The 23,251-nt window shown below is 45.1% G+C and overlaps 3 protein-coding genes across 4 annotated transcripts; all 3 read right to left on the bottom strand.

Annotated features, from left to right (window-relative positions):
• Window positions 1–229: 229 nt before the first annotated feature.
• Window positions 230–3,366, bottom strand: LOC140753339 (uncharacterized). Its single transcript, XM_073087879.1, has 3 exons — window positions 2,944–3,366; window positions 1,787–1,971; window positions 230–525 (listed from the first exon to the last, which is right to left on the bottom strand). The coding sequence occupies exons 2-3, from the start codon at window positions 1,967–1,969 to the stop codon at window positions 361–363; spliced, it is 348 nt and encodes a 115-aa protein (XP_072943980.1). The 5' UTR covers window positions 1,970–1,971; window positions 2,944–3,366; the 3' UTR covers window positions 230–360.
• Window positions 3,367–3,639: 273 nt separating this feature from the next.
• Window positions 3,640–6,667, bottom strand: LOC140753452 (uncharacterized). 2 transcript variants are annotated; one of them, XM_073088054.1, is made up of 3 exons: window positions 6,242–6,667; window positions 6,065–6,164; window positions 3,640–5,910 (listed from the first exon to the last, which is right to left on the bottom strand). In XM_073088054.1, exons 1-3 carry the CDS (start codon window positions 6,560–6,562, stop codon window positions 4,046–4,048), a joined length of 2,286 nt encoding a protein of 761 aa, XP_072944155.1. In that variant the 5' UTR covers window positions 6,563–6,667; the 3' UTR covers window positions 3,640–4,045. The 2 variants fall into 2 exon arrangements, with proteins under 2 accessions (XP_072944155.1, XP_072944156.1); XM_073088055.1 differs by having other exon boundaries at window positions 3,640–5,403; window positions 6,242–6,650.
• A 412-nt stretch (window positions 6,668–7,079) lies between these two features.
• Window positions 7,080–23,143, bottom strand: LOC140753345 (VPS35 endosomal protein-sorting factor-like). Its single transcript, XM_073087889.1, has 18 exons — window positions 22,453–23,143; window positions 22,280–22,370; window positions 21,991–22,095; window positions 21,605–21,746; window positions 21,020–21,174; window positions 20,575–20,747; window positions 19,465–19,807; window positions 19,189–19,364; window positions 18,918–19,021; window positions 18,480–18,661; window positions 18,076–18,222; window positions 17,445–17,614; window positions 16,900–17,062; window positions 16,436–16,592; window positions 9,349–9,488; window positions 8,365–8,533; window positions 7,671–7,936; window positions 7,080–7,229 (listed from the first exon to the last, which is right to left on the bottom strand). Exons 1-18 carry the CDS (start codon window positions 22,470–22,472, stop codon window positions 7,149–7,151), a joined length of 2,784 nt encoding a protein of 927 aa, XP_072943990.1. The 5' UTR covers window positions 22,473–23,143; the 3' UTR covers window positions 7,080–7,148.
• Between the last annotated feature and the right edge of the window lie 108 nt (window positions 23,144–23,251).

The raw sequence follows: 23,251 nt of genomic DNA, 5'->3' as shown, positions 1-23,251 counted from the left end.
AATTACAAGAAGTACAAATAATATACAAAAAATACAAATGAATTTTACTTAAAAATTTTGACACCATATAAGGCAACGTACTTTACTTTGATATAACAATTCTTTTTGAATTTTATGCAATTAAAATTACTTTTCATGGTATGTTCCTAAACTTTACAATTACAAACATCATAAAATTTCCACTTATTGAAACGTAATATTCAGTCACAGCTACTATTAAACTAAATCTTATTATTAGATTCTCTAAAGAACTAGAGCCATATTATGTCAGTTTTCAACACAGAATATTATTTAAACCACAAAGATACATTAAGTTAGTATACAGCAGATAATACTTTATAGTGGTGGTTATACTTAAATCTAAGCCGAGGCTTTGCCTTTTTGACGTTCGTCGGAAATTGCAAATTTATTGCAGAGGAAAAATATTAGCGTTTCCGGAGTGGGGTGCACTTTTCCTTGTGCTATCAGTCTTCGTAAGTTGCGAATACGTTGCTTGTGGGGATATTCCTTGGAAGGTGTTACGGGCTGGAATATAAAAGAAAATTGTAAGTATATATCGTTAACGAACATATTAATTTTTTATCATGGGTCGAAGTAGCACGCGCTTATGTAACACATAATTTATCTGTAGTATTTACTTTTGTCGTTTGCCGTATTTTTGAGAAGTAAATAAATAAATTTGATTATTTACGCAGAGAAGTACAACTTCTAACATATAAAGGTAATGTAAATCATATAATAAATATCCGTCAAAATATTTTTCATAAAAAACGCACAAATGGTTAAAATCGCGTCCAAATGTTTGGCAGCTAAGGGACAAAACAAAGTTTGAAGATTACATTACTTGTGGTGTAGAATGATTGCATACACTATCTGCATGCCAAAATATTAATATACGGATAATATGACGCTTCCTACAGACCAGTAAGGGAACCGCACTGCCACGCGGGTCGTAACACGTGTAGTTGGGGAACCTCTGTCTTTAAAATAATGACACCAATATAACGAATGTATCATTTAAAACAAAAATAATATAAGATTTAACTTAATTTTCTTGCGTTAATTACTGCGGTTAGACAACGGGCTTGAAAAATACTCATGTGAAGAGTGTGAGAGAAAGTCACATGGACCAGCAATAACGCCTTTCCTTTCCTCACGCCTTTCTTTTCCTTTCCTCACATGATTTTTTTACCATTCAACTCCTATGTACCGCAAGCAGCGTTAAAGGAACTTTGTTACCAGCTTAATATAGCAAAGAGTAAAAATGTAGCTCTTTTATTTTTGTTATATTTATCGACCAGTATCCTACACATCAAAACGCGTCTTCATACCTTGTTTGGTTTCATACAATCTTACGTTATTTAAGATGTATGTGGTGTGATGCGGAACCTTTAGTTCGAGAATCCGATTCGCTTTCTGTTTGCTTTTAGTCTGTTTTATGCGTTCAACGGAAGCTCGTTTCCGTAGGTCCGTATAGTTCTTGTGTTAATTCCGGAATATTTGCTTTTATACGCATGTTGCAAATAACTTTCCCAAAGATTTGTACATGAGCATTAGCTAACGGATAACTTTGCTGATTGATTCAACCGATGGATCCTTATAAATCCTATTGCTAACGGATACTTATTTTTTATATAAATATAAATATGAGGGAATTAAACAAACGATTCGATTTTGAATATTTTTCTTCACTATTTTTTTGCTAAACCAATTTTAACGTAACTTACACGCAATGTCGAAAGCTTCAGATTATACACACAAGGGCAGCTCGTGTTTAATAAAATACCTTATCCTCTTCTGGTGGGGGCTGAATTGGATAACCCATGATGGTGTTATCCCACATGACCGGGTGCCAGGGGCGACGCGCGGGCTTCTCCGGCGGGAGTTGTGGTTGTGGAGGCTTCAACGGCAACGAACTCACATCCACATACTGTTCGTCGTCGTCGTACGTCACTATTTTCGCTTCCATTCCTATTCAACAAATACCGCAGTTGTATTCTGTTTTTCAATCAATTTAAGAAACTTAACATATTTGTTTATTTCATATCTAAATATATATACAAAGATAAAACAGTACTTTTTGTCTCGTTACCAACGGTTTTTTTCCTTTGTAGTTATCGATGGGCTTCCAGTTAACACTAAAATATTTTTGAAAGTATCCTTAAAAATTCAATCAATGCTGATTATAGTGTAATTTAGATTATTAGCAAATTGTATTTTAATAATTAATTTCTCCTTGAGTAATCCTAACATTAAAACGATGAACGTTTTCTGTATATAGACCCACGAATTAGCGGGAATACTGGTTCTTACAGTTTGTACGTAAAGTTCTAAGTATAAACATGCTCGAAATATTCACTTGGAGGCATCGATACACACGAACCTTCGAGATAAAAATAAAACATTCTTCGACTTTCTTGAAAACAACGACGTAATACATTTTTATATCGAGTTGGTTACTTGGCAAGAAGACAAGAAATCATATCGGAAACAGTAGGATTATAAAATATTGCGTATCAATAATATTATCAACAAGATTAGGTATTTTTTTTTGTATAAATCTCCAATTTAAAAATAACGCGAAACATTAAAATAAAGTATTCAAAGTAATTTCAGCGAACATAACGAAAAATATCTTAAACGTAACATAACGTCCTTAAATCGTTATAAAATAAAAATGCATAAAACTACTTTCAAACAATTATTATTTTAAAATATTACAGTTATAGTTCAAAAATATTTTTTTTACAACTAATATCTACGGTATAATAATTTCAGATTTAATAAATATCAGAAATGAGTTTCTGTTGCAAATTTTTAAAAAGTAATTTAAATGTTAGCACGTTATTTTATAACGGTAAAAGTTCAACTACAAACTATAGTTCAAAATATAATTTATTATCGTTGAAAAATAGATAAAGGCGTGGTAAAAAATAAACTTACCTAATTAAATTTATTCACCACAAATAATAACAATTATATTGTTATTTTGTATCTTACAAAACCGCTTTGTTGAACGAGTGCTTTGGCCCTGATATCCGCCGACTTATAATTGGCTACTAATCTCATGTGGCTTTATTTATATTCGCACAGTGATCCAGTGCATGGGTAAAATGCGACTGAAATGAATTAGGCAGCTACTTTCTTTCGCCTCTGGGAGCCTGCGATACGTTCGAAACCACTCCTTAGTGACGTATCTTGGACAATTACCAGTAAAAATAAGAACATCAAATACAATATTGACAACTAGGACGCTGACCGGATACCATGCCAACAATTTCTGAATCAATGACGTTGAACTGTTTCATTATCTTTTAACGACTGAGCTACATCATTTCAGACATTAGAATAGCCATGCTGGGTACATGTGTTAAGAAACGTATTTTTAGCATCATTTTCTTCAAAGAAAATGCTTTGTTTAGTTCATAGTACCTACTGTGTTTTAACATTTATGATGGGAATCATCAAAATATCTTTTGAAATTGGAATGATATAAAACTATAAATGAATTTATTTTATTTAAAATATAAATCACATTTTACACGCTTATTTGATTAATTGTCTAATTACATTCATTAAATGTCTAAAAGTTTTATAAAAACTTTGGGTTATATACAGGCTGAAAGAAAATAACACGCATAATAATATAACGTTGTTTATTTTCATTTTTCTAGAACTAGTTAACAAAAAATGTAAAAAAGACAGTCCTTTTGTCAACAATCATTATAACATCTTACAAGCTAAACTGAATCTTATCTGAAAATGTCCTACTGTAACCTAATTTTCTTGAAGTCTTGATTCACTTTTAAATAGTCGCGAAAAGGTATAGTCAGCGGACTTTTTTAATGATAATTTTCATCTAACCAGTATTTTTCATTTGTACTCAGCAAACGTTTTTTATTCTTTATAGGTCGATTGCTAGTCAATCCGTGAAATCTTAGTTATGCAACAAATATCTATTACCCGTTTGCCTTCTATTCAGGCTTTATTTAAAATTGTACAAATGATACGCTCTAATAATGTTTGTGCTGGCTTTCAACATATTTTATGCTCCCGCAACGGTCTCATCAAACGAAGCTTCGTGCTCCGATCTCGAAAGCATATACTCTGGAAGTGTTACACCTAAAGCTGCGCTGTATCTAGGCTGGGTTTCTGCCCAAAATGCACCTTTGGAGTCAGCTCCTGCAAATTCTTCAGGTGGTGCTATATTAGTTTCGTCAACTATTGATGCATCGTATTCTATTTGAGATCCTTCACTCCTTTTAACTTTGTGCGATTTATGGATTGAAGGAACTGGATTTGTGGCAGCTGAGGACAATGACGATGGAGAAGTCTTTTTACGTTTTAGCTTTTTACCGTATCCAGGATTTGCCACAACATAAGAAGCTGATTGTGGTTGAACGGGTGCATTTGTAGTTACAGTTTGGCTTTCAGCTCCTTCGTTACCTCCTTCAAGAGTTGCTGGTTTGGAAGTGAATTCCTTAACTTCTTGATACGCGAGATGGCTCTGTTTTGGCGCCGATTCAGAAACAAACATGCACTCTTCGTTCTTCAGGCCGGTATCATCAATACACTGAAAACAGGTCATACCATTTTTCTGCACCTTTTTACAGGCTGATCTATCTTTTTTCTTAAATTCAGCTAGAACATGCTCGACATCTTTTTTTTGTTCATTGTCAGTATAAAATCCTGGGAGAGCTTTTTTATAATCGTAAGGCTTTGCTACGGACTCTGTATTCTCGGAGTTATCTTCATTACTGGCCGCACGCAAGGATTCGCTTTTTTTAGGTTGAGAGGTATGGACATAATATGATTTATATTTGTCCCCGGAATCATCATCATTATCTTCTCTTTTATAACTACTATATGGTTTCTCTTTAGTGTACCTTTGTGGAGATGATTCATCGTTCTTCACCTCTTGATATTTTTCAGATTTTTTTGGTTGCTCAGATTTTTGGTTTACTTCAGGCCCTTCGGGATCATCGTTACTGTCAAATTTCCTTTCTTTTGAGTAAGCATATTTATTGTTTTTAGGTTCCGCTATGTACGAACAAGACTCATAGTTTCCTCCAGTTTTAGGATCCTTACATGTCATGCATGACATACCATCCTTTTTAACTTCTACGCAATTGCCAGGATTCTGTTTAATTTCCGCCGCCTGTTTTTCAGAAAGTTCTTTTATTCTCTCATATTCTTTATGATCATATCCGGAATCGTATTTGTAGGGGTATTCATATTCTTTCTTGGGGTCTTCTTTGTAAGCACTGCTATAAAGGCTGCTATCGAATGCCTTAGGCCTCGAAATATATTCAGCTTTATAATCATAGCCATCGTCTTCATCGTTGCTTTTCCTCAGGTTCTCTCTGCTACGTCCGCCTGCGTACCTTCGAATACGAGCTGGTCCTGCAATATAAGGATTGGACTTGTAGTTGTTTTCCTCTTCAGGAATTTCTACCAATTCTTCCTTACGGTAATCTACAGGATGAGCAACTTCAACTTCAGTAACCCTAGGCTGAAAATAAGCTGCCACTGATGGAAGTTTTTTTAAAGTTGCCAAAATGTCTTTTCCTTCTTCGGCTTCTTCTGGCTTGTATACTTTATAATTGGCATCATGCACGGTTCGAATATCATATCTTAAAGGACTAAATTGTTGCGCAACGGGTTGAGGCTGAAGTTGTTGCTTCTGTTGTGCCAATAACTTTGCAGATTTACCAACAGGAAAAAAACTTTGACTAGCAATGGGATTGAATCCAAAAGTTTCGGGTGCAAATGAGTTCTCTTTTGGAGCTAATCGACTTTGAATGGAATCAATGGAACTACTGACAACTGTATCAAATAACTTTGGGTATAGACTTTTATCTACTTTAAGTAGCGCTGCTGCCATAGGATTTGAAGCCAATGAAGTGATGCCTGAAAGATACATAAAGCGCTTATTAGGCAAAAGCTTAAGAGATGCTTGCGTTGCGTACAGAAAAAGATGCGATATATATAAATATGAAACTACAAAAATGTATACTCTAAATACCAATTTTCTACAAAATATTAAATAATCTGCCTTACTGACCTTCTCCATCATCAAAAATAGGCCCAAAGTCCAATGAATCAACAAATCCGTTTTGTTCTTCGTAAGAGATAACTCCTTGAAACACCACCGAAATTATTAACTGAAAAAAATAAAAATGTTGTTTTACGAGTTCCGATCTAGAATTTAAAATAAATATTCCAAAAATGTAATTCGTACCAAACATCCGATTCGACTATTCATTTTGGTGAAAAAATGGGTATACACCCAAATAATATTTTTAAAGGCTATTGCTCCTCGCTTGCAGAGTTGTATATCTCGTTTACGTTGAGATGAAAGTAACGTCACATTATTACAATGACAAGGTTTTATAGGCGTTATTATTGCGAAGGTGAAAGATCGGTGCAACAGAGCGCGCGCGCCACTGAAGCGTGTCCAGCCGGGCAATGCCCGCTTACTCCATCCGCCGCGGCCGCTGGGGTCAACCTGCAATAGGCCTGAAATTACGTGCTTCGAGACGTGTGTAATGTGGCCAATCATTTTATCAATAGCCCCATTACAACCTGCTTGGCTTTTCAAAAATATTTGATTATATCAGTTTTTGTCTATTCAGTTCTCGAAAGAGCTTTGTAGCAATAATTTAGACAATACTGTTCGAAAATGCAATAATGGATATTTAAATTGTGCGATAGTATTTTTCGTCATAGAAATAAGCAAATTAATTTATCAATAAACTGACTGACTTACTACTTTGATAATTTGTCAAGTTATAATCAACAAATTACAATCTGGGCGATATGTTAATAGTAAATAATAAAACTCCCTAAGCTTGCAATACTAGTGCCAACTCTGGAATTATTACATTAAATTATTTCGGAAGATTATTCATTTATAGTTACAAAACGAGAAATCCAATCAAGTAATTTAAAAAAGACGTGAAATCTACTTTTTCTGGATAATTTGTCAAATAAAATCGGATCGAAGCGCACTTAATGCGATTAGCTTCGGTATCGTAACTGCAAATCTATTGGAATTGGGTTTGAATTAAAATTAGGAATAAATGATTATATTATTTATTTATTAGGAATGCATAAAATATAAAATCTATTTCTACGTTTATATTTATTTACACACTATCTTCGAGTCTTTCCAGCAGTCTGCGGCATGCTTGTCTGTTGTCCGTCTCCAATGCAGCCTTCATTGTAATCTAAAATAAAAAGATTATAAATGAATTATACAAAGATCAGCCAAGCGCAAGTCCGACTCACATAAGAAGGGTCCCGTGCAACTTTTAAGTTTTATGTATTGTCATTGGTAAGTGTAAATAAACACAAAAACAAATCAAAACACAGGAAAACTGATTTCTAATATGTGGTTCCTACGTGTGGACTTTGTATTTTTAGGTTTTTATTGCTATAGCGGCCATACACACACACGTAAAAAAATAATCCTTCCACTCATTACGGTTCAAAAGATATAGCCAAACCAACAGACATAGAGCAGATTTTTAGTATTAGGCTTTCGGTATAGTACCCAAAAATTGAATACATAGTTATGTGTATTGTTTTTTCTAGCGAGAGACTAATAAATATATAACTTGACCATCTCTAAACCCCTATGCCAGTTTGAGATATATCAAAATACTTACAGCCATTTTACTATTGGAATCTTGTATTTTTTGAGACAACATCCACAGATTTGCCGCCAAACTCGCCATGGCCTCCTGTTCCAGATCGCCTCTTCGAATGACCCGCCAAAATAGTTGTAGCGCTAAATTATATTGGTTCCTGGTTTCTCTCGCATCGCCCAACAATTTCAGGACCACCAACAGTTCTTGACATATATTTGTAGCATGTTTTTCTATGCTGATTATGAATTCCTCCTCAGATCCATATAGCTCATCATTAGACAATACTAAAAGAAAACATTTCCGTGAGTAAGCGAAGAAAAAAAAAAAATACCGGCCGAATTGATAACCACCTCCTTTTTGAAGTCGGTTAAAAAGATAGATACTGTAGTTGTTTTCACATATACTTATTGAGCTACATGGGCATTAATCTTTTAAGGATGACATGTAGAATTGTATATGTTCATATTAATTTTTGAAAACTTGTATACAGCAACCACACAGACAAACAGAAATAAATTATAATGGTTTCCGTTTTTGCCATTTGACACTGGAAATGAGCATAACAGTTGCCGTAAGTATAATATTGATGTATTATAATATTCATCATTGTCTTCATATCATCCTATTTTGTTTTCTTGGAGAATTAAGCTAATTAAATTGCTGAAAAAATATAAAGCGTGTGACACTTCACATTATCAAAAACGAATTATACCTCCATCAATGTGATAAGCGTAGTCATCTTGCGTCATCTCGCAGAGCAGATCTAAAGTGCGTAGCAATAACGTATAATATAGCGGATCTGTTTTCTTCCAATGAATCCGTTCCATTGTTTTTATGAAGCCAGTTAGAATGTACGCTTTACAGTTACTCTCCAAATTGTCCTAAAATAATTTGTACGAATATAAATTTAAACATTAAAACATAGGTTAATTTTGTTTACAAATTATGTTTCGGAATTCAAAAAATGTAAGGAACATTTGGGCGTTAAAGCACTTTTTACTTTTTCATAATAAAAATAGTGTAGAAAGTGCCGTTACGCGCGAATGTCCTTTAAGACGTTGTAGACCTGAAGTATCAATTTAGTACGAGACTCAGAAACAGACTTAATTTATTTTAATTCAGTGTACTCTTTATTACCGACTATGGCATAATTATTTCAACTATACATATATAAAACAAATATTCAGTTCGCAGGAGGGTCCTGCGCATTTAAGTAATAATCAGAATTAAATACGGGTCTTATATTATAGTTATAGTCGAATTTCTTACTGTTATTTTAAAATATTTGTTGTTAAGATGAAAACATTAAATGGACGAAATATTTAATAAGTACCGAATTATTTCAAGGTATTCTAAGTATTCGTACCTATTTTTTAGTCAATTACCAGTCGCAGTATTGGCTAAAATGGATCAGTTTTTACCACATCTGTCTGTACAAGATGTGTAGTTACTATGTAGGTATAATTTGGTTCAATAGAGATTGTAATCCAATATAGCCAAATTCATGTTTTACTCTCGCTCATGCTTTAAAATATGTTAACAAAAAACGTGTACATTAACAGCATTTTGAATTACACTCTTAGAAATCATATATCAATTGATATCGAACCTAAACTTCTAAAATATTCATTTATAATGTTGGTGTAGTAGAATATTAGAACATTTATAAAATTAATACGAAAAATATGTAACTCACGGGAAGGATTAAAAGTGTTGACAAGAAGTTACTGATTAGTCCAACGACTCTGTCATGTGTCGGTTTATTTTGACCATCCTCTTGTATGTGGTGAGGGATGTCTGGTATCAATCCGACCAGAGCTTTAAAGTTCGCTTCCGCTGTAATAAAATTATCATTGGCTACAGATTACTACTAATATAGGCCAAATAGATAAAATACACAATTATAATATAGTTTTAAGGGTACATTAAATCGAGAATATTTAATACGCGGCTACGGTGCACGACGTCGATGCGTGTACTTTTTCACTCTTATAATTAGAAAAAATTTCGCCCGACGCTACCTGACGACGAAAGAGACGTAGCATCGCGGCAGAACATCGTACGTCGCACGCGTATACACTCTATGTTATCGCTTACTACTAACTCAGTACAACATAACTCGGCGCTATAGTGCGGCGCCAGGTTCTACTTCTAGCGCTCTATCGACACGGCACGGCAGCGCAGCGACGGCACCGTCACGGAGCTGTGCGCCCGACACGACACACACGTACCCTGCCCGATGCAGTGGCTGAGCAGCGCGGCGTGCGCGGTGGCGAGGTGCAGCTGCGCGCGCGCCAGGCCGCAGCGCAGCGACGGCACCGTCACGGAGCTGTGCGCCCGACACGACACACACGTACCCTGCCCGATGCAGTGGCTGAGCAGCGCGGCGTGCGCGGTGGCGAGGTGCAGCTGCGCGCGCGCCAGGCCGCAGCGCAGCGACGGCACCGTCACGGAGCTGTGCGCCCGACACGACACACACGTACCCTGCCCGATGCAGTGGCTGAGCAGCGCGGCGTGCGCGGTGGCGAGGTGCAGCTGCGCGCGCGCCAGGCCGCAGCGCAGCGACGGCACCGTCACGGAGCTGTGCGCCCGACACGACACACACGTACCCTGCCCGATGCAGTGGCTGAGCAGCGCGGCGTGCGCGGTGGCGAGGTGCAGCTGCGCGCGCGCCAGGCCGCAGCGCAGCGACGGCACCGTCACGGAGCTGTGCGCCCGACACGACACACACGTACCCTGCCCGATGCAGTGGCTGAGCAGCGCGGCGTGCGCGGTGGCGAGGTGCAGCTGCGCGCGCGCCAGGCCGCAGCGCAGCGACGGCACCGTCACGGAGCTGTGCGCCCGACACGACACACACGTACCCTGCCCGATGCAGTGGCTGAGCAGCGCGGCGTGCGCGGTGGCGAGGTGCAGCTGCGCGCGCGCCAGGCCGCAGCGCAGCGACGGCACCGTCACGGAGCTGTGCGCCCGACACGACACACACGTACCCTGCCCGATGCAGTGGCTGAGCAGCGCGGCGTGCGCGGTGGCGAGGTGCAGCTGCGCGCGCGCCAGGCCGCAGCGCAGCGACGGCACCGTCACGGAGCTGTGCGCCCGACACGACACACACGTACCCTGCCCGATGCAGTGGCTGAGCAGCGCGGCGTGCGCGGTGGCGAGGTGCAGCTGCGCGCGCGCCAGGCCGCAGCGCAGCGACGGCACCGTCACGGAGCTGTGCGCCCGACACGACACACACGTACCCTGCCCGATGCAGTGGCTGAGCAGCGCGGCGTGCGCGGTGGCGAGGTGCAGCTGCGCGCGCGCCAGGCCGCAGCGCAGCGACGGCACCGTCACGGAGCTGTGCGCCCGACACGACACACACGTACCCTGCCCGATGCAGTGGCTGAGCAGCGCGGCGTGCGCGGTGGCGAGGTGCAGCTGCGCGCGCGCCAGGCCGCAGCGCAGCGACGGCACCGTCACGGAGCTGTGCGCCCGACACGACACACACGTACCCTGCCCGATGCAGTGGCTGAGCAGCGCGGCGTGCGCGGTGGCGAGGTGCAGCTGCGCGCGCGCCAGGCCGCAGCGCAGCGACGGCACCGTCACGGAGCTGTGCGCCCGACACGACACACACGTACCCTGCCCGATGCAGTGGCTGAGCAGCGCGGCGTGCGCGGTGGCGAGGTGCAGCTGCGCGCGCGCCAGGCCGCAGCGCAGCGACGGCACCGTCACGGAGCTGTGCGCCCGACACGACACACACGTACCCTGCCCGATGCAGTGGCTGAGCAGCGCGGCGTGCGCGGTGGCGAGGTGCAGCTGCGCGCGCGCCAGGCCGCAGCGCAGCGACGGCACCGTCACGGAGCTGTGCGCCCGACACGACACACACGTACCCTGCCCGATGCAGTGGCTGAGCAGCGCGGCGTGCGCGGTGGCGAGGTGCAGCTGCGCGCGCGCCAGGCCGCAGCGCAGCGACGGCACCGTCACGGAGCTGTGCGCCCGACACGACACACACGTACCCTGCCCGATGCAGTGGCTGAGCAGCGCGGCGTGCGCGGTGGCGAGGTGCAGCTGCGCGCGCGCCAGGCCGCAGCGCAGCGACGGCACCGTCACGGAGCTGTGCGCCCGACACGACACACACGTACCCTGCCCGATGCAGTGGCTGAGCAGCGCGGCGTGCGCGGTGGCGAGGTGCAGCTGCGCGCGCGCCAGGCCGCAGCACAGCGACGGCACCGTCACGGAGCTGTGCGCCCGACACGACACACACGTACCCTGCCCGATGCAGTGGCTGAGCAGCGCGGCGTGCGCGGTGGCGAGGTGCAGCTGCGCGCGCGCCAGGCCGCAGCGCAGCGACGGCACCGTCACGGAGCTGTGCGCCCGACACGACACACACGTACCCTGCCCGATGCAGTGGCTGAGCAGCGCGGCGTGCGCGGTGGCGAGGTGCAGCTGCGCGCGCGCCAGGCCGCAGCGCAGCGACGGCACCGTCACGGAGCTGTGCGCCCGACACGACACACACGTACCCTGCCCGATGCAGTGGCTGAGCAGCGCGGCGTGCGCGGTGGCGAGGTGCAGCTGCGCGCGCGCCAGGCCGCAGCGCAGCGACGGCACCGTCACGGAGCTGTGCGCCCGACACGACACACACGTACCCTGCCCGATGCAGTGGCTGAGCAGCGCGGCGTGCGCGGTGGCGAGGTGCAGCTGCGCGCGCGCCAGGCCGCAGCGCAGCGACGGCACCGTCACGGAGCTGTGCGCCCGACACGACACACACGTACCCTGCCCGATGCAGTGGCTGAGCAGCGCGGCGTGCGCGGTGGCGAGGTGCAGCTGCGCGCGCGCCAGGCCGCAGCGCAGCGACGGCACCGTCACGGAGCTGTGCGCCCGACACGACACACACGTACCCTGCCCGATGCAGTGGCTGAGCAGCGCGGCGTGCGCGGTGGCGAGGTGCAGCTGCGCGCGCGCCAGGCCGCAGCGCAGCGACGGCACCGTCACGGAGCTGTGCGCCCGACACGACACACACGTACCCTGCCCGATGCAGTGGCTGAGCAGCGCGGCGTGCGCGGTGGCGAGGTGCAGCTGCGCGCGCGCCAGGCCGCAGCGCAGCGACGGCACCGTCACGGAGCTGTGCGCCCGACACGACACACACGTACCCTGCCCGATGCAGTGGCTGAGCAGCGCGGCGTGCGCGGTGGCGAGGTGCAGCTGCGCGCGCGCCAGGCCGCAGCGCAGCGACGGCACCGTCACGGAGCTGTGCGCCCGACACGACACACACGTACCCTGCCCGATGCAGTGGCTGAGCAGCGCGGCGTGCGCGGTGGCGAGGTGCAGCTGCGCGCGCGCCAGGCCGCAGCGCAGCGACGGCACCGTCACGGAGCTGTGCGCCCGACACGACACACACGTACCCTGCCCGATGCAGTGGCTGAGCAGCGCGGCGTGCGCGGTGGCGAGGTGCAGCTGCGCGCGCGCCAGGCCGCAGCGCAGCGACGGCACCGTCACGGAGCTGTGCGCCCGACACGACACACACGTACCCTGCCCGATGCAGTGGCTGAGCAGCGCGGCGTGCGCGGTGGCGAGGTGCAGCTGCGCGCGCGCCAGGCCGCAGCGCAGCGACGGCACCGTCACGGAGCTGTGCGCCCGACACGACACACACGTACCCTGCCCGATGCAGTGGCTGAGCAGCGCGGCGTGCGCGGTGGCGAGGTGCAGCTGCGCGCGCGCCAGGCCGCAGCGCAGCGACGGCACCGTCACGGAGCTGTGCGCCCGACACGACACACACGTACCCTGCCCGATGCAGTGGCTGAGCAGCGCGGCGTGCGCGGTGGCGAGGTGCAGCTGCGCGCGCGCCAGGCCGCAGCGCAGCGACGGCACCGTCACGGAGCTGTGCGCCCGACACGACACACACGTACCCTGCCCGATGCAGTGGCTGAGCAGCGCGGCGTGCGCGGTGGCGAGGTGCAGCTGCGCGCGCGCCAGGCCGCAGCGCAGCGACGGCACCGTCACGGAGCTGTGCGCCCGACACGACACACACGTACCCTGCCCGATGCAGTGGCTGAGCAGCGCGGCGTGCGCGGTGGCGAGGTGCAGCTGCGCGCGCGCCAGGCCGCAGCGCAGCGACGGCACCGTCACGGAGCTGTGCGCCCGACACGACACACACGTACCCTGCCCGATGCAGTGGCTGAGCAGCGCGGCGTGCGCGGTGGCGAGGTGCAGCTGCGCGCGCGCCAGGCCGCAGCGCAGCGACGGCACCGTCACGGAGCTGTGCGCCCGACACGACACACACGTACCCTGCCCGATGCAGTGGCTGAGCAGCGCGGCGTGCGCGGTGGCGAGGTGCAGCTGCGCGCGCGCCAGGCCGCAGCGCAGCGACGGCACCGTCACGGAGCTGTGCGCCCGACACGACACACACGTACCCTGCCCGATGCAGTGGCTGAGCAGCGCGGCGTGCGCGGTGGCGAGGTGCAGCTGCGCGCGCGCCAGGCCGCAGCGCAGCGACGGCACCGTCACGGAGCTGTGCGCCCGACACGACACACACGTACCCTGCCCGATGCAGTGGCTGAGCAGCGCGGCGTGCGCGGTGGCGAGGTGCAGCTGCGCGCGCGCCAGGCCGCAGCGCAGCGACGGCACCGTCACGGAGCTGTGCGCCCGACACGACACACACGTACCCTGCCCGATGCAGTGGCTGAGCAGCGCGGCGTGCGCGGTGGCGAGGTGCAGCTGCGCGCGCGCCAGGCCGCAGCGCAGCGACGGCACCGTCACGGAGCTGTGCGCCCGACACGACACACACGTACCCTGCCCGATGCAGTGGCTGAGCAGCGCGGCGTGCGCGGTGGCGAGGTGCAGCTGCGCGCGCGCCAGGCCGCAGCGCAGCGACGGCACCGTCACGGAGCTGTGCGCCCGACACGACACACACGTACCCTGCCCGATGCAGTGGCTGAGCAGCGCGGCGTGCGCGGTGGCGAGGTGCAGCTGCGCGCGCGCCAGGCCGCAGCGCAGCGACGGCACCGTCACGGAGCTGTGCGCCCGACACGACACACACGTACCCTGCCCGATGCAGTGGCTGAGCAGCGCGGCGTGCGCGGTGGCGAGGTGCAGCTGCGCGCGCGCCAGGCCGCAGCGCAGCGACGGCACCGTCACGGAGCTGTGCGCCCGACACGACACACACGTACCCTGCCCGATGCAGTGGCTGAGCAGCGCGGCGTGCGCGGTGGCGAGGTGCAGCTGCGCGCGCGCCAGGCCGCAGCGCAGCGACGGCACCGTCACGGAGCTGTGCGCCCGACACGACACACACGTACCCTGCCCGATGCAGTGGCTGAGCAGCGCGGCGTGCGCGGTGGCGAGGTGCAGCTGCGCGCGCGCCAGGCCGCAGCGCAGCGACGGCACCGTCACGGAGCTGTGCGCCCGACACGACACACACGTACCCTGCCCGATGCAGTGGCTGAGCAGCGCGGCGTGCGCGGTGGCGAGGTGCAGCTGCGCGCGCGCCAGGCCGCAGCGCAGCGACGGCACCGTCACGGAGCTGTGCGCCCGACACGACACACACGTACCCTGCCCGATGCAGTGGCTGAGCAGCGCGGCGTGCGCGGTGGCGAGGTGCAGCTGCGCGCGCGCCAGGCCGCAGCGCAGCGACGGCACCGTCACGGAGCTGTGCGCCCGACACGACACACACGTACCCTGCCCGATGCAGTGGCTGAGCAGCGCGGCGTGCGCGGTGGCGAGGTGCAGCTGCGCGCGCGCCAGGCCGCAGCGCAGCGACGGCACCGTCACGGAGCTGTGCGCCCGACACGACACACACGTACCCTGCCCGATGCAGTGGCTGAGCAGCGCGGCGTGCGCGGTGGCGAGGTGCAGCTGCGCGCGCGCCAGGCCGCAGCGCAGCGACGGCACCGTCACGGAGCTGTGCGCCCGACACGACACACACGTACCCTGCCCGATGCAGTGGCTGAGCAGCGCGGCGTGCGCGGTGGCGAGGTGCAGCTGCGCGCGCGCCAGGCCGCAGCGCAGCGACGGCACCGTCACGGAGCTGTGCGCCCGACACGACACACACGTACCCTGCCCGATGCAGTGGCTGAGCAGCGCGGCGTGCGCGGTGGCGAGGTGCAGCTGCGCGCGCGCCAGGCCGCAGCGCAGCGACGGCACCGTCACGGAGCTGTGCGCCCGACACGACACACACGTACCCTGCCCGATGCAGTGGCTGAGCAGCGCGGCGTGCGCGGTGGCGAGGTGCAGCTGCGCGCGCGCCAGGCCGCAGCGCAGCGACGGCACCGTCACGGAGCTGTGCGCCCGACACGACACACACGTACCCTGCCCGATGCAGTGGCTGAGCAGCGCGGCGTGCGCGGTGGCGAGGTGCAGCTGCGCGCGCGCCAGGCCGCAGCGCAGCGACGGCACCGTCACGGAGCTGTGCGCCCGACACGACACACACGTACCCTGCCCGATGCAGTGGCTGAGCAGCGCGGCGTGCGCGGTGGCGAGGTGCAGCTGCGCGCGCGCCAGGCCGCAGCGCAGCGACGGCACCGTCACGGAGCTGTGCGCCCGACACGACACACACGTACCCTGCCCGATGCAGTGGCTGAGCAGCGCGGCGTGCGCGGTGGCGAGGTGCAGCTGCGCGCGCGCCAGGCCGCAGCGCAGCGACGGCACCGTCACGGAGCTGTGCGCCCGACACGACACACACGTACCCTGCCCGATGCAGTGGCTGAGCAGCGCGGCGTGCGCGGTGGCGAGGTGCAGCTGCGCGCGCGCCAGGCCGCAGCGCAGCGACGGCACCGTCACGGAGCTGTGCGCCCGACACGACACACACGTACCCTGCCCGATGCAGTGGCTGAGCAGCGCGGCGTGCGCGGTGGCGAGGTGCAGCTGCGCGCGCGCCAGGCCGCAGCGCAGCGACGGCACCGTCACGGAGCTGTACGCCGCGCACGCGCGCCGCAGCCCGACCGCACGCACCGACAACGTGTTCACCGCCTGCGTACAATTGTATTGTTCAATATCACTATATAATATGAAACAGCCTGAGAAACGAGATTTTATTTAGTACATGTGTAACTGCGGCAAGTCAGCCGTTGGCGGGGCGGACGTAAACGAAATAATAGTAACAACTAAATCGATTGATTTATTGTAGTTTCAAATTCAAATATTTACAATCAATATTTATACAAATGTTATAACATTTTAATAAAATAGAAATAAGATAAAACATCACATACACAAGACTAAAATAAAATATGTATAGATAAATACTTTATTACTTTCAAATAAATTTATTACTTACATGCACTAAGGTGACCAGTACTGCATCTAGTTTGATGAAGGCGGCCCGGCATTCCACATAAAAGTTCAATTGTTCTTCAGGGTCATCATGATATTTTACTGCCTGAACAAACTTATTTATCAGGTCAGCACACACTTTAGTCTCATCTTCTACAGTTACAGCACTGAAAAAATGTTTTGTGTAACCATCTCGCATCGAACACATAGCGTAAAAATCGTAAAAGTAAAAGAACATTTTAATTGTGAACTTGGCTATGCTACTACGTGTTTAGATAACACAAAATAAATTGATTGTTTCTACTAATTTCATTCAGTTGTAATAAAGTTCAGTAACAAATAAAAATAAACAATGACATAAATAGGTTTACTATGTGTAGTAATATATAAGTATTAGAATTAAACAGTAGCAGTGACAGGTATATTATATTTATATGAATTTCAGTTTCCAGTCAAAACCAGCTTAGTGGACTGTGGGCTGAACCTCACTATAAAAATTAACGTTCCCATGTAAGTAGTTAACGATAATTCAAATATGTGTGTGCTCACTTAATAGAATCGTGTAGGATACAACACAAGCGCATGAGGCACGAGATGACGATGTGGTCCTCGACGGTGGCGGCGCCGTACCGCTGGAAGAACACCGTGAGCACCGTCTTGGCCATCACCGTGCGCGCCGCGGAGCCCTGCACCAGCTCCACTAGCGGCATGAACGCGTCCTTTGCACAGAACACACATTTATTTTACTCTTTGTAGAAGACGAGAGTGCATGCAGTCCAACGAACGTGCGTGCAGTCCAACGAACGTACATGTAGTCCAACGAACGTGTATGCAGTCCAAATAACATGCATGCAGTACAATGGAAGCGCATGCAGGAACGAAATGGAGGAAGAAATGGAACGAGTATGTAACACAATGAACGTATATCTATTGCAAGCAGTGTGTGGCATATATTTTTTACAGTTATGTGTGTAGTCATTAGACTTTACATTTATTTCAATGTACATAGGTATACGTTTATTGAAACGTGTATTTGATTATTAAATATAGATTTTTAAAAATACTGGCAAACTGGATTTTAATAACCAGATACAATTTTAAACAGGCTTTTATATTTTGATGTGAAAGCATATATTAAAATCAAAACTATTCAATTGTATTTCAATTTATAGTTACATACCATCAAAAACAATTCTTCAACATCAGGAATTGATTTAAGCATCCGTTTGACGACCGCTTGTATCTGCGCTGTGTAGTCGTCAACTGGTTTCCGACATTTGATCAAGTAACGGATGGTTCCTCGCAAGATTATGTTTATGTGTTGCGTCTAGAGTTGAAAGAAAATAATAATATGTAATTTATAATATCTAGATGTAAAAAATAAATACTTTAATTAATAAATTGTGGAAGTGAACCAAGTAATATCATAATAAATCTTCACAATTTTATGATAAGTGTAATAATTGCAGTTTAAATTCCGTAATTAATGATATGTATGTATAACATACTAACTAAATTTCTTACGGTTTTTCATCATACAAAAACATGTCCCTCAGTCGTTTTCTATAGTAAGCATGTACTCACCGATAGTTGCGTGCAAATAAATTGAATCCAAGGTTCCAAGACGTGAAGGAACTCTGCGGTGCAGTCCATAGTATATGCAATTTTCCACCAAGTCTGACTTAGGGACTCTGAGGACAGTTGACGATAGCTATTCGCATTGCACAGGTGTTCTCCGAGTGCTGCTAGGACATGGTTCAACAGCACTGAAACATATTAATAATATAAAAAACTATTTCAGAATAGGTATAACTTTCAAGGTTTTCAATGAATTACGAAAACGAAAATTTCGTAAGCTGTCAGCAATTGTATTAATTGCAAATAATAATAGCTATATTCTATATGTACAGAAGCAGTACCAATATTTACTAAAAGGCAAATTCGTTGCAACTAACCACGAACAATAATTGTCTATTTACTACAAGCACTAGTAACTACATATTATGAATACACGAAACTTACCCATTCTATCAGCAGACTTTTGTATCATCCCCAAAATCTCCGATGATTTCTTAATAACACTCTCAGAGTCAAATGCTGATACAATGCAGCACAAAAATAGTTCACTAAAATGGAGATTTAATTTTAAAATATATGTATCTATATATAATTGCATAGGTATAATGCACAATGACCAATAACATCTATCATAATAAAATTGTATAAATCATGCTTCATTGTTTATAAATAAACCGTCAAATAGTAACAACAACTATAATCACTTGTTACTTACTTATTCTCCATCTGTTCACATTTCTCCAAGAATTCTTCTAAAAGCGTTAGCTTACATTTGCTGGAGTTCAAGGTACCATAAAGCAACCAGTCCACTGCTGGTATATAGAGGCTCAAATACTGGTCAACAGTTAAAAGCTGTGTATTATATTTTTTTAACAACATAGGATGGAATATCTGAAAAAAAACGACATTCTATTATAATATATACAATCCAAGGAATTGATGCAATTTTTATTTAAGAAAGATTTTAGGTATAGGTGTAAATTATAATTACCTGTGGATATTCTTCAAGGAATTCCTTTAAGTTCTCATAGAAATACTCTTCACTTTCTGTGCCAAGTAGTTTTGAAGCAACATTACACAAATAAACTCTTAAGTAGACAGCAACCAACGCATTACCAATTCCCCTGATCATTGTGGTAAGTCTTGCAATTGTTGGTCTAATCTCATCTTTAGATATGAACACATAACATTTTAGTAGCGACATCTCCATGTACAAGCGTGGTAGCAACTCTCTGATTGAAGCCATTTTGAACATCCAGTTCTGGCAAGTTTCCTTTGCTATTTCTGGTACCTGTTTCGGATCTATATCCTGAATACCGTGTATATCTTTTTTCCTGTTTTCACAAAAAAAATAATTGTCACCAAAAGGACTAAGTTACTAATTTATATCATATCTTTATGTAAACTTCACATTTAAAATTCCAGTAACATATTTAAAAACAAGATTTAACAAGCAATAAGCTTTGTTCTTTCGCAAATATAAAATATACGCTCATTAAATAAAATGTTAATAGGGCATTGTATGTTTGATATGACTTAGGTAAATGGCATTTACTTTGAAATTGCAGTTTATTAGTCATGGGAGTTTGTGTAATTGTTGGAAACAATCTTACTATGTATAATATTTATAAATAGAAAGCTAAATGATGTTAACAGTAGCCTTTGATAATATATTGTCAACATATTGAAAGCCTAAATAACTACAAGAAAAAAGATTTGGTGACTAAATATTTTGTATGTTATGAAGTGTTTCATTTTGTATGTGTGAATTAAAAAATGTAGAATATTTTTTTTAGTCAATCTCCAATGACAAAACAATGCAAATACCTCAAAGTACATTCCTCACAAAATTTCACAGTGAATACTTTTTGATGTTGTATACTTACGCTATCAATTATACATATGCAATATTATTATTATATGTTATAAATTGGCTACAGAAACACTTAAAAGGGCATATTATATTCCCTTTTAATAATATCTGATTTTTTACAATTCTCCATAATTTATTATTACAATAATAACATTTAGCCTTATTAAAAGACTTATTTATAAGCCAGAACCCTTTTTGGGTCAATTTTTATATTATAAAAAAACTCACCCATAACTTTTTGTTTTTAGTCTATCAAAGACCAAATTGCCAAAATTGTCCAGTATATCACTAATTAAAACAAACTTGCTGGGGTAAAACTGCATAACAGTTATATCAGACAGTAATTTTGAACATTGTATTCCAATTTTAAAAGCCCTCACTCTTTGTTCGGAATCCCAGGCCTGTAATGTTTTGGAATGGATACTTATTATAACTAATGTTTGTGCAGTGGCCAAAATTCAACCACAGTTATACATTTTCTAAATTTGATTTATAACTAAAGATTTTCACTAGCCTAACCAAGAAGAAAAGAAAAGACATTGGCTAAGAAAAAAGGCCTGACCTGGTTTATTTTCTATTTATTGAAAGATATTACAATACATAGATGGACACTATGGATTAATGGAACTATGGTATCTTTCCTTAATTATATTGTCAGAAATAGTTACTTTACCTTTTTAATCTCATCATCAAGCATATGAATTTTTGTTATGAATTCCTGTTGACTCAGACCCATTGTTTTCCTAATAGAGGACTCATCAAAATCATCCAATTGTTCCAATCTATGTTTAACTTTCTCATTCAAATTAGATACCTGTCTTATTAAAGCTGAAAATGAACTAACTTAAAATAAAATAACAAAACAAAAAAAAGAACAAAATAAATGTGTGTTAATATTGGTTATCAAAAAAGTACTTAAAAAAATACTTCATAATAGAAATATAGCCAGGATAGTGAAGGTGGTAGAACCCTCTGTGGTTTAAATCTGGCAGCATCACTACCACATTAATTTCTGCCTAAACAGCAGTGTTAAGCACTACTGTGTTCCAGTTTAAAATTTAAATGAGGAAGCCATATTTTTCCAAAGCGTTCCAGCTCAGTCCTTATGAGTACCTACGCATCTAGGGTTGACCTAAGGTAAGAATCTAATTGTATCTCTGGTTGATTACAGATGTAATCAACCAGAGATACAATTAGACTCTTACCTACCATCAGCATACTAGTCTGCTACTCCTGTTATAAAAAAATAATAACATACTTTTTTCTCCTCCAGGCAAGTAACTACTAACTATAGTTAATTTCTCTCCAGTTGTATATTTGTTGAGTATGGCTGTTCGTTTCATACTCCAAGCTTTGGAATAGTTGACCAATTGATTGTCTGTTTCCAGAGGAGCAATATCCTGTAACACGAATAAAAAATAAAATACTCCACATTTACACATAATTATGATTTATATTCTGCCCATAACATCTTTTGTAATATTTATATTATTAATTGTAAAACTTAACAATAAAAGTAATATAATGTTAAGTTTTACAATTATAAAACTCTTATGTCTCAGCTTTTTATCTAAGGTTCCTACTTCAAGGTTTCAATTACTATAAATAATACCTGGGTTTTGTACATTTTTATTATATACTAACCTCTTCCATATTCATTTGCTCGAATCTCAACAAAGGATCTAGTTCTTCGAAAGGAGAACTCCATTTTTGAAGGCTTTCAACAAAGTTTTTATTTGAACTTATTTTCTGAAAAGAAAATATTAATAGTATGATTGGCTTGAGAATTAGGCTCAAATCTCAAATAATAAAAAAAATCATTTAAATATACATTTAATACAAAAAGTTCAATGTGTTTTAATTTAAATGGTACAGAAATTATGGACCATAGAATCACATGTAAAATGAATAAAAACCTAACTTTAACACTTACGGTGCTGGTTATCTCATTCTTCAATGGATGGGTGCACACCTCTATACTGGTGCAAGAGTAATCATCCCGTCGTGATTTCTTAGCAGAAGTCCTAGGAACCAATTATATTTTAAATATTATAATATCAACTACAAATTTTTATTTATGAGAAGTTTAAATAGTCAAAAGAATACCATTTGTAATATGCAGGCATTGTTTTTGCTTTGATTTAATCCTCCAATAAATTGACCATAATATGTATGCAACTGCTAAAGAAAGCCTCAATAATACACTAAAACAGATACCCCACTATCTCTAACTTTTTATAATTAAAAAAGTGAAAAGAAAACGATAAAATTGTATTTTTATAAATATTGTTTGGATAAATTACTCCCCAATCTGATCACACAACAAAATTGACATTATTGACAGGTAACAGATGACATTGACAGTACAATATAGGGATTATCAAACTACGGCCCGCAATTCTTCTAATATCGTTTATATCGATTTTAGGGTCCGTATCACAGTTATAAGCCTATATGGGCTACATACTCTTTAGTTACAAGGCTATTAATTTTTACAGCATTTATTTCTGGGACTACAACAAAATCTATAATAGATGAAATGTAAATAAAAATTAAAGGAAATCCCTGTACACGAAACCATATTTCATATATCTTTCGAACCGTACGACTAGCCATTCATGTTTAAACGGATTTCAGCCTCAACCTCGTTGAAAGCGGAATAATTATATGAGGTTACTAAAAGGGTAAAGCGGACTTTAGTAGGGAAAAAATCTCAACTACGCAATTTCACTGCTACGACGCCTTTGAAAGGTTTTCCCCCTCATCACAAAGACCCTCCCGACTGAGGAAAAAATTCTTACTACTAGCATGTGTGTACATAACATAACTCATCAAAGAGAATATAACAACTACGTTTTAACTCATATTATAAAAAAAATAAAGAAAATAACCCAGGGCAAGTTCT

This window comes from Epargyreus clarus, unplaced genomic scaffold (assembly GCF_041222505.1).
Source record: "Epargyreus clarus isolate Ecla_fem2 unplaced genomic scaffold, WU_Ecla_fem_2.2 ptg000026l, whole genome shotgun sequence".
Taxonomy (NCBI): domain Eukaryota; kingdom Metazoa; phylum Arthropoda; class Insecta; order Lepidoptera; family Hesperiidae; genus Epargyreus; species Epargyreus clarus.
Note: the sequence above shows the minus strand (reverse complement) of the source record. Positions and strands in the feature narration are given on the sequence as shown.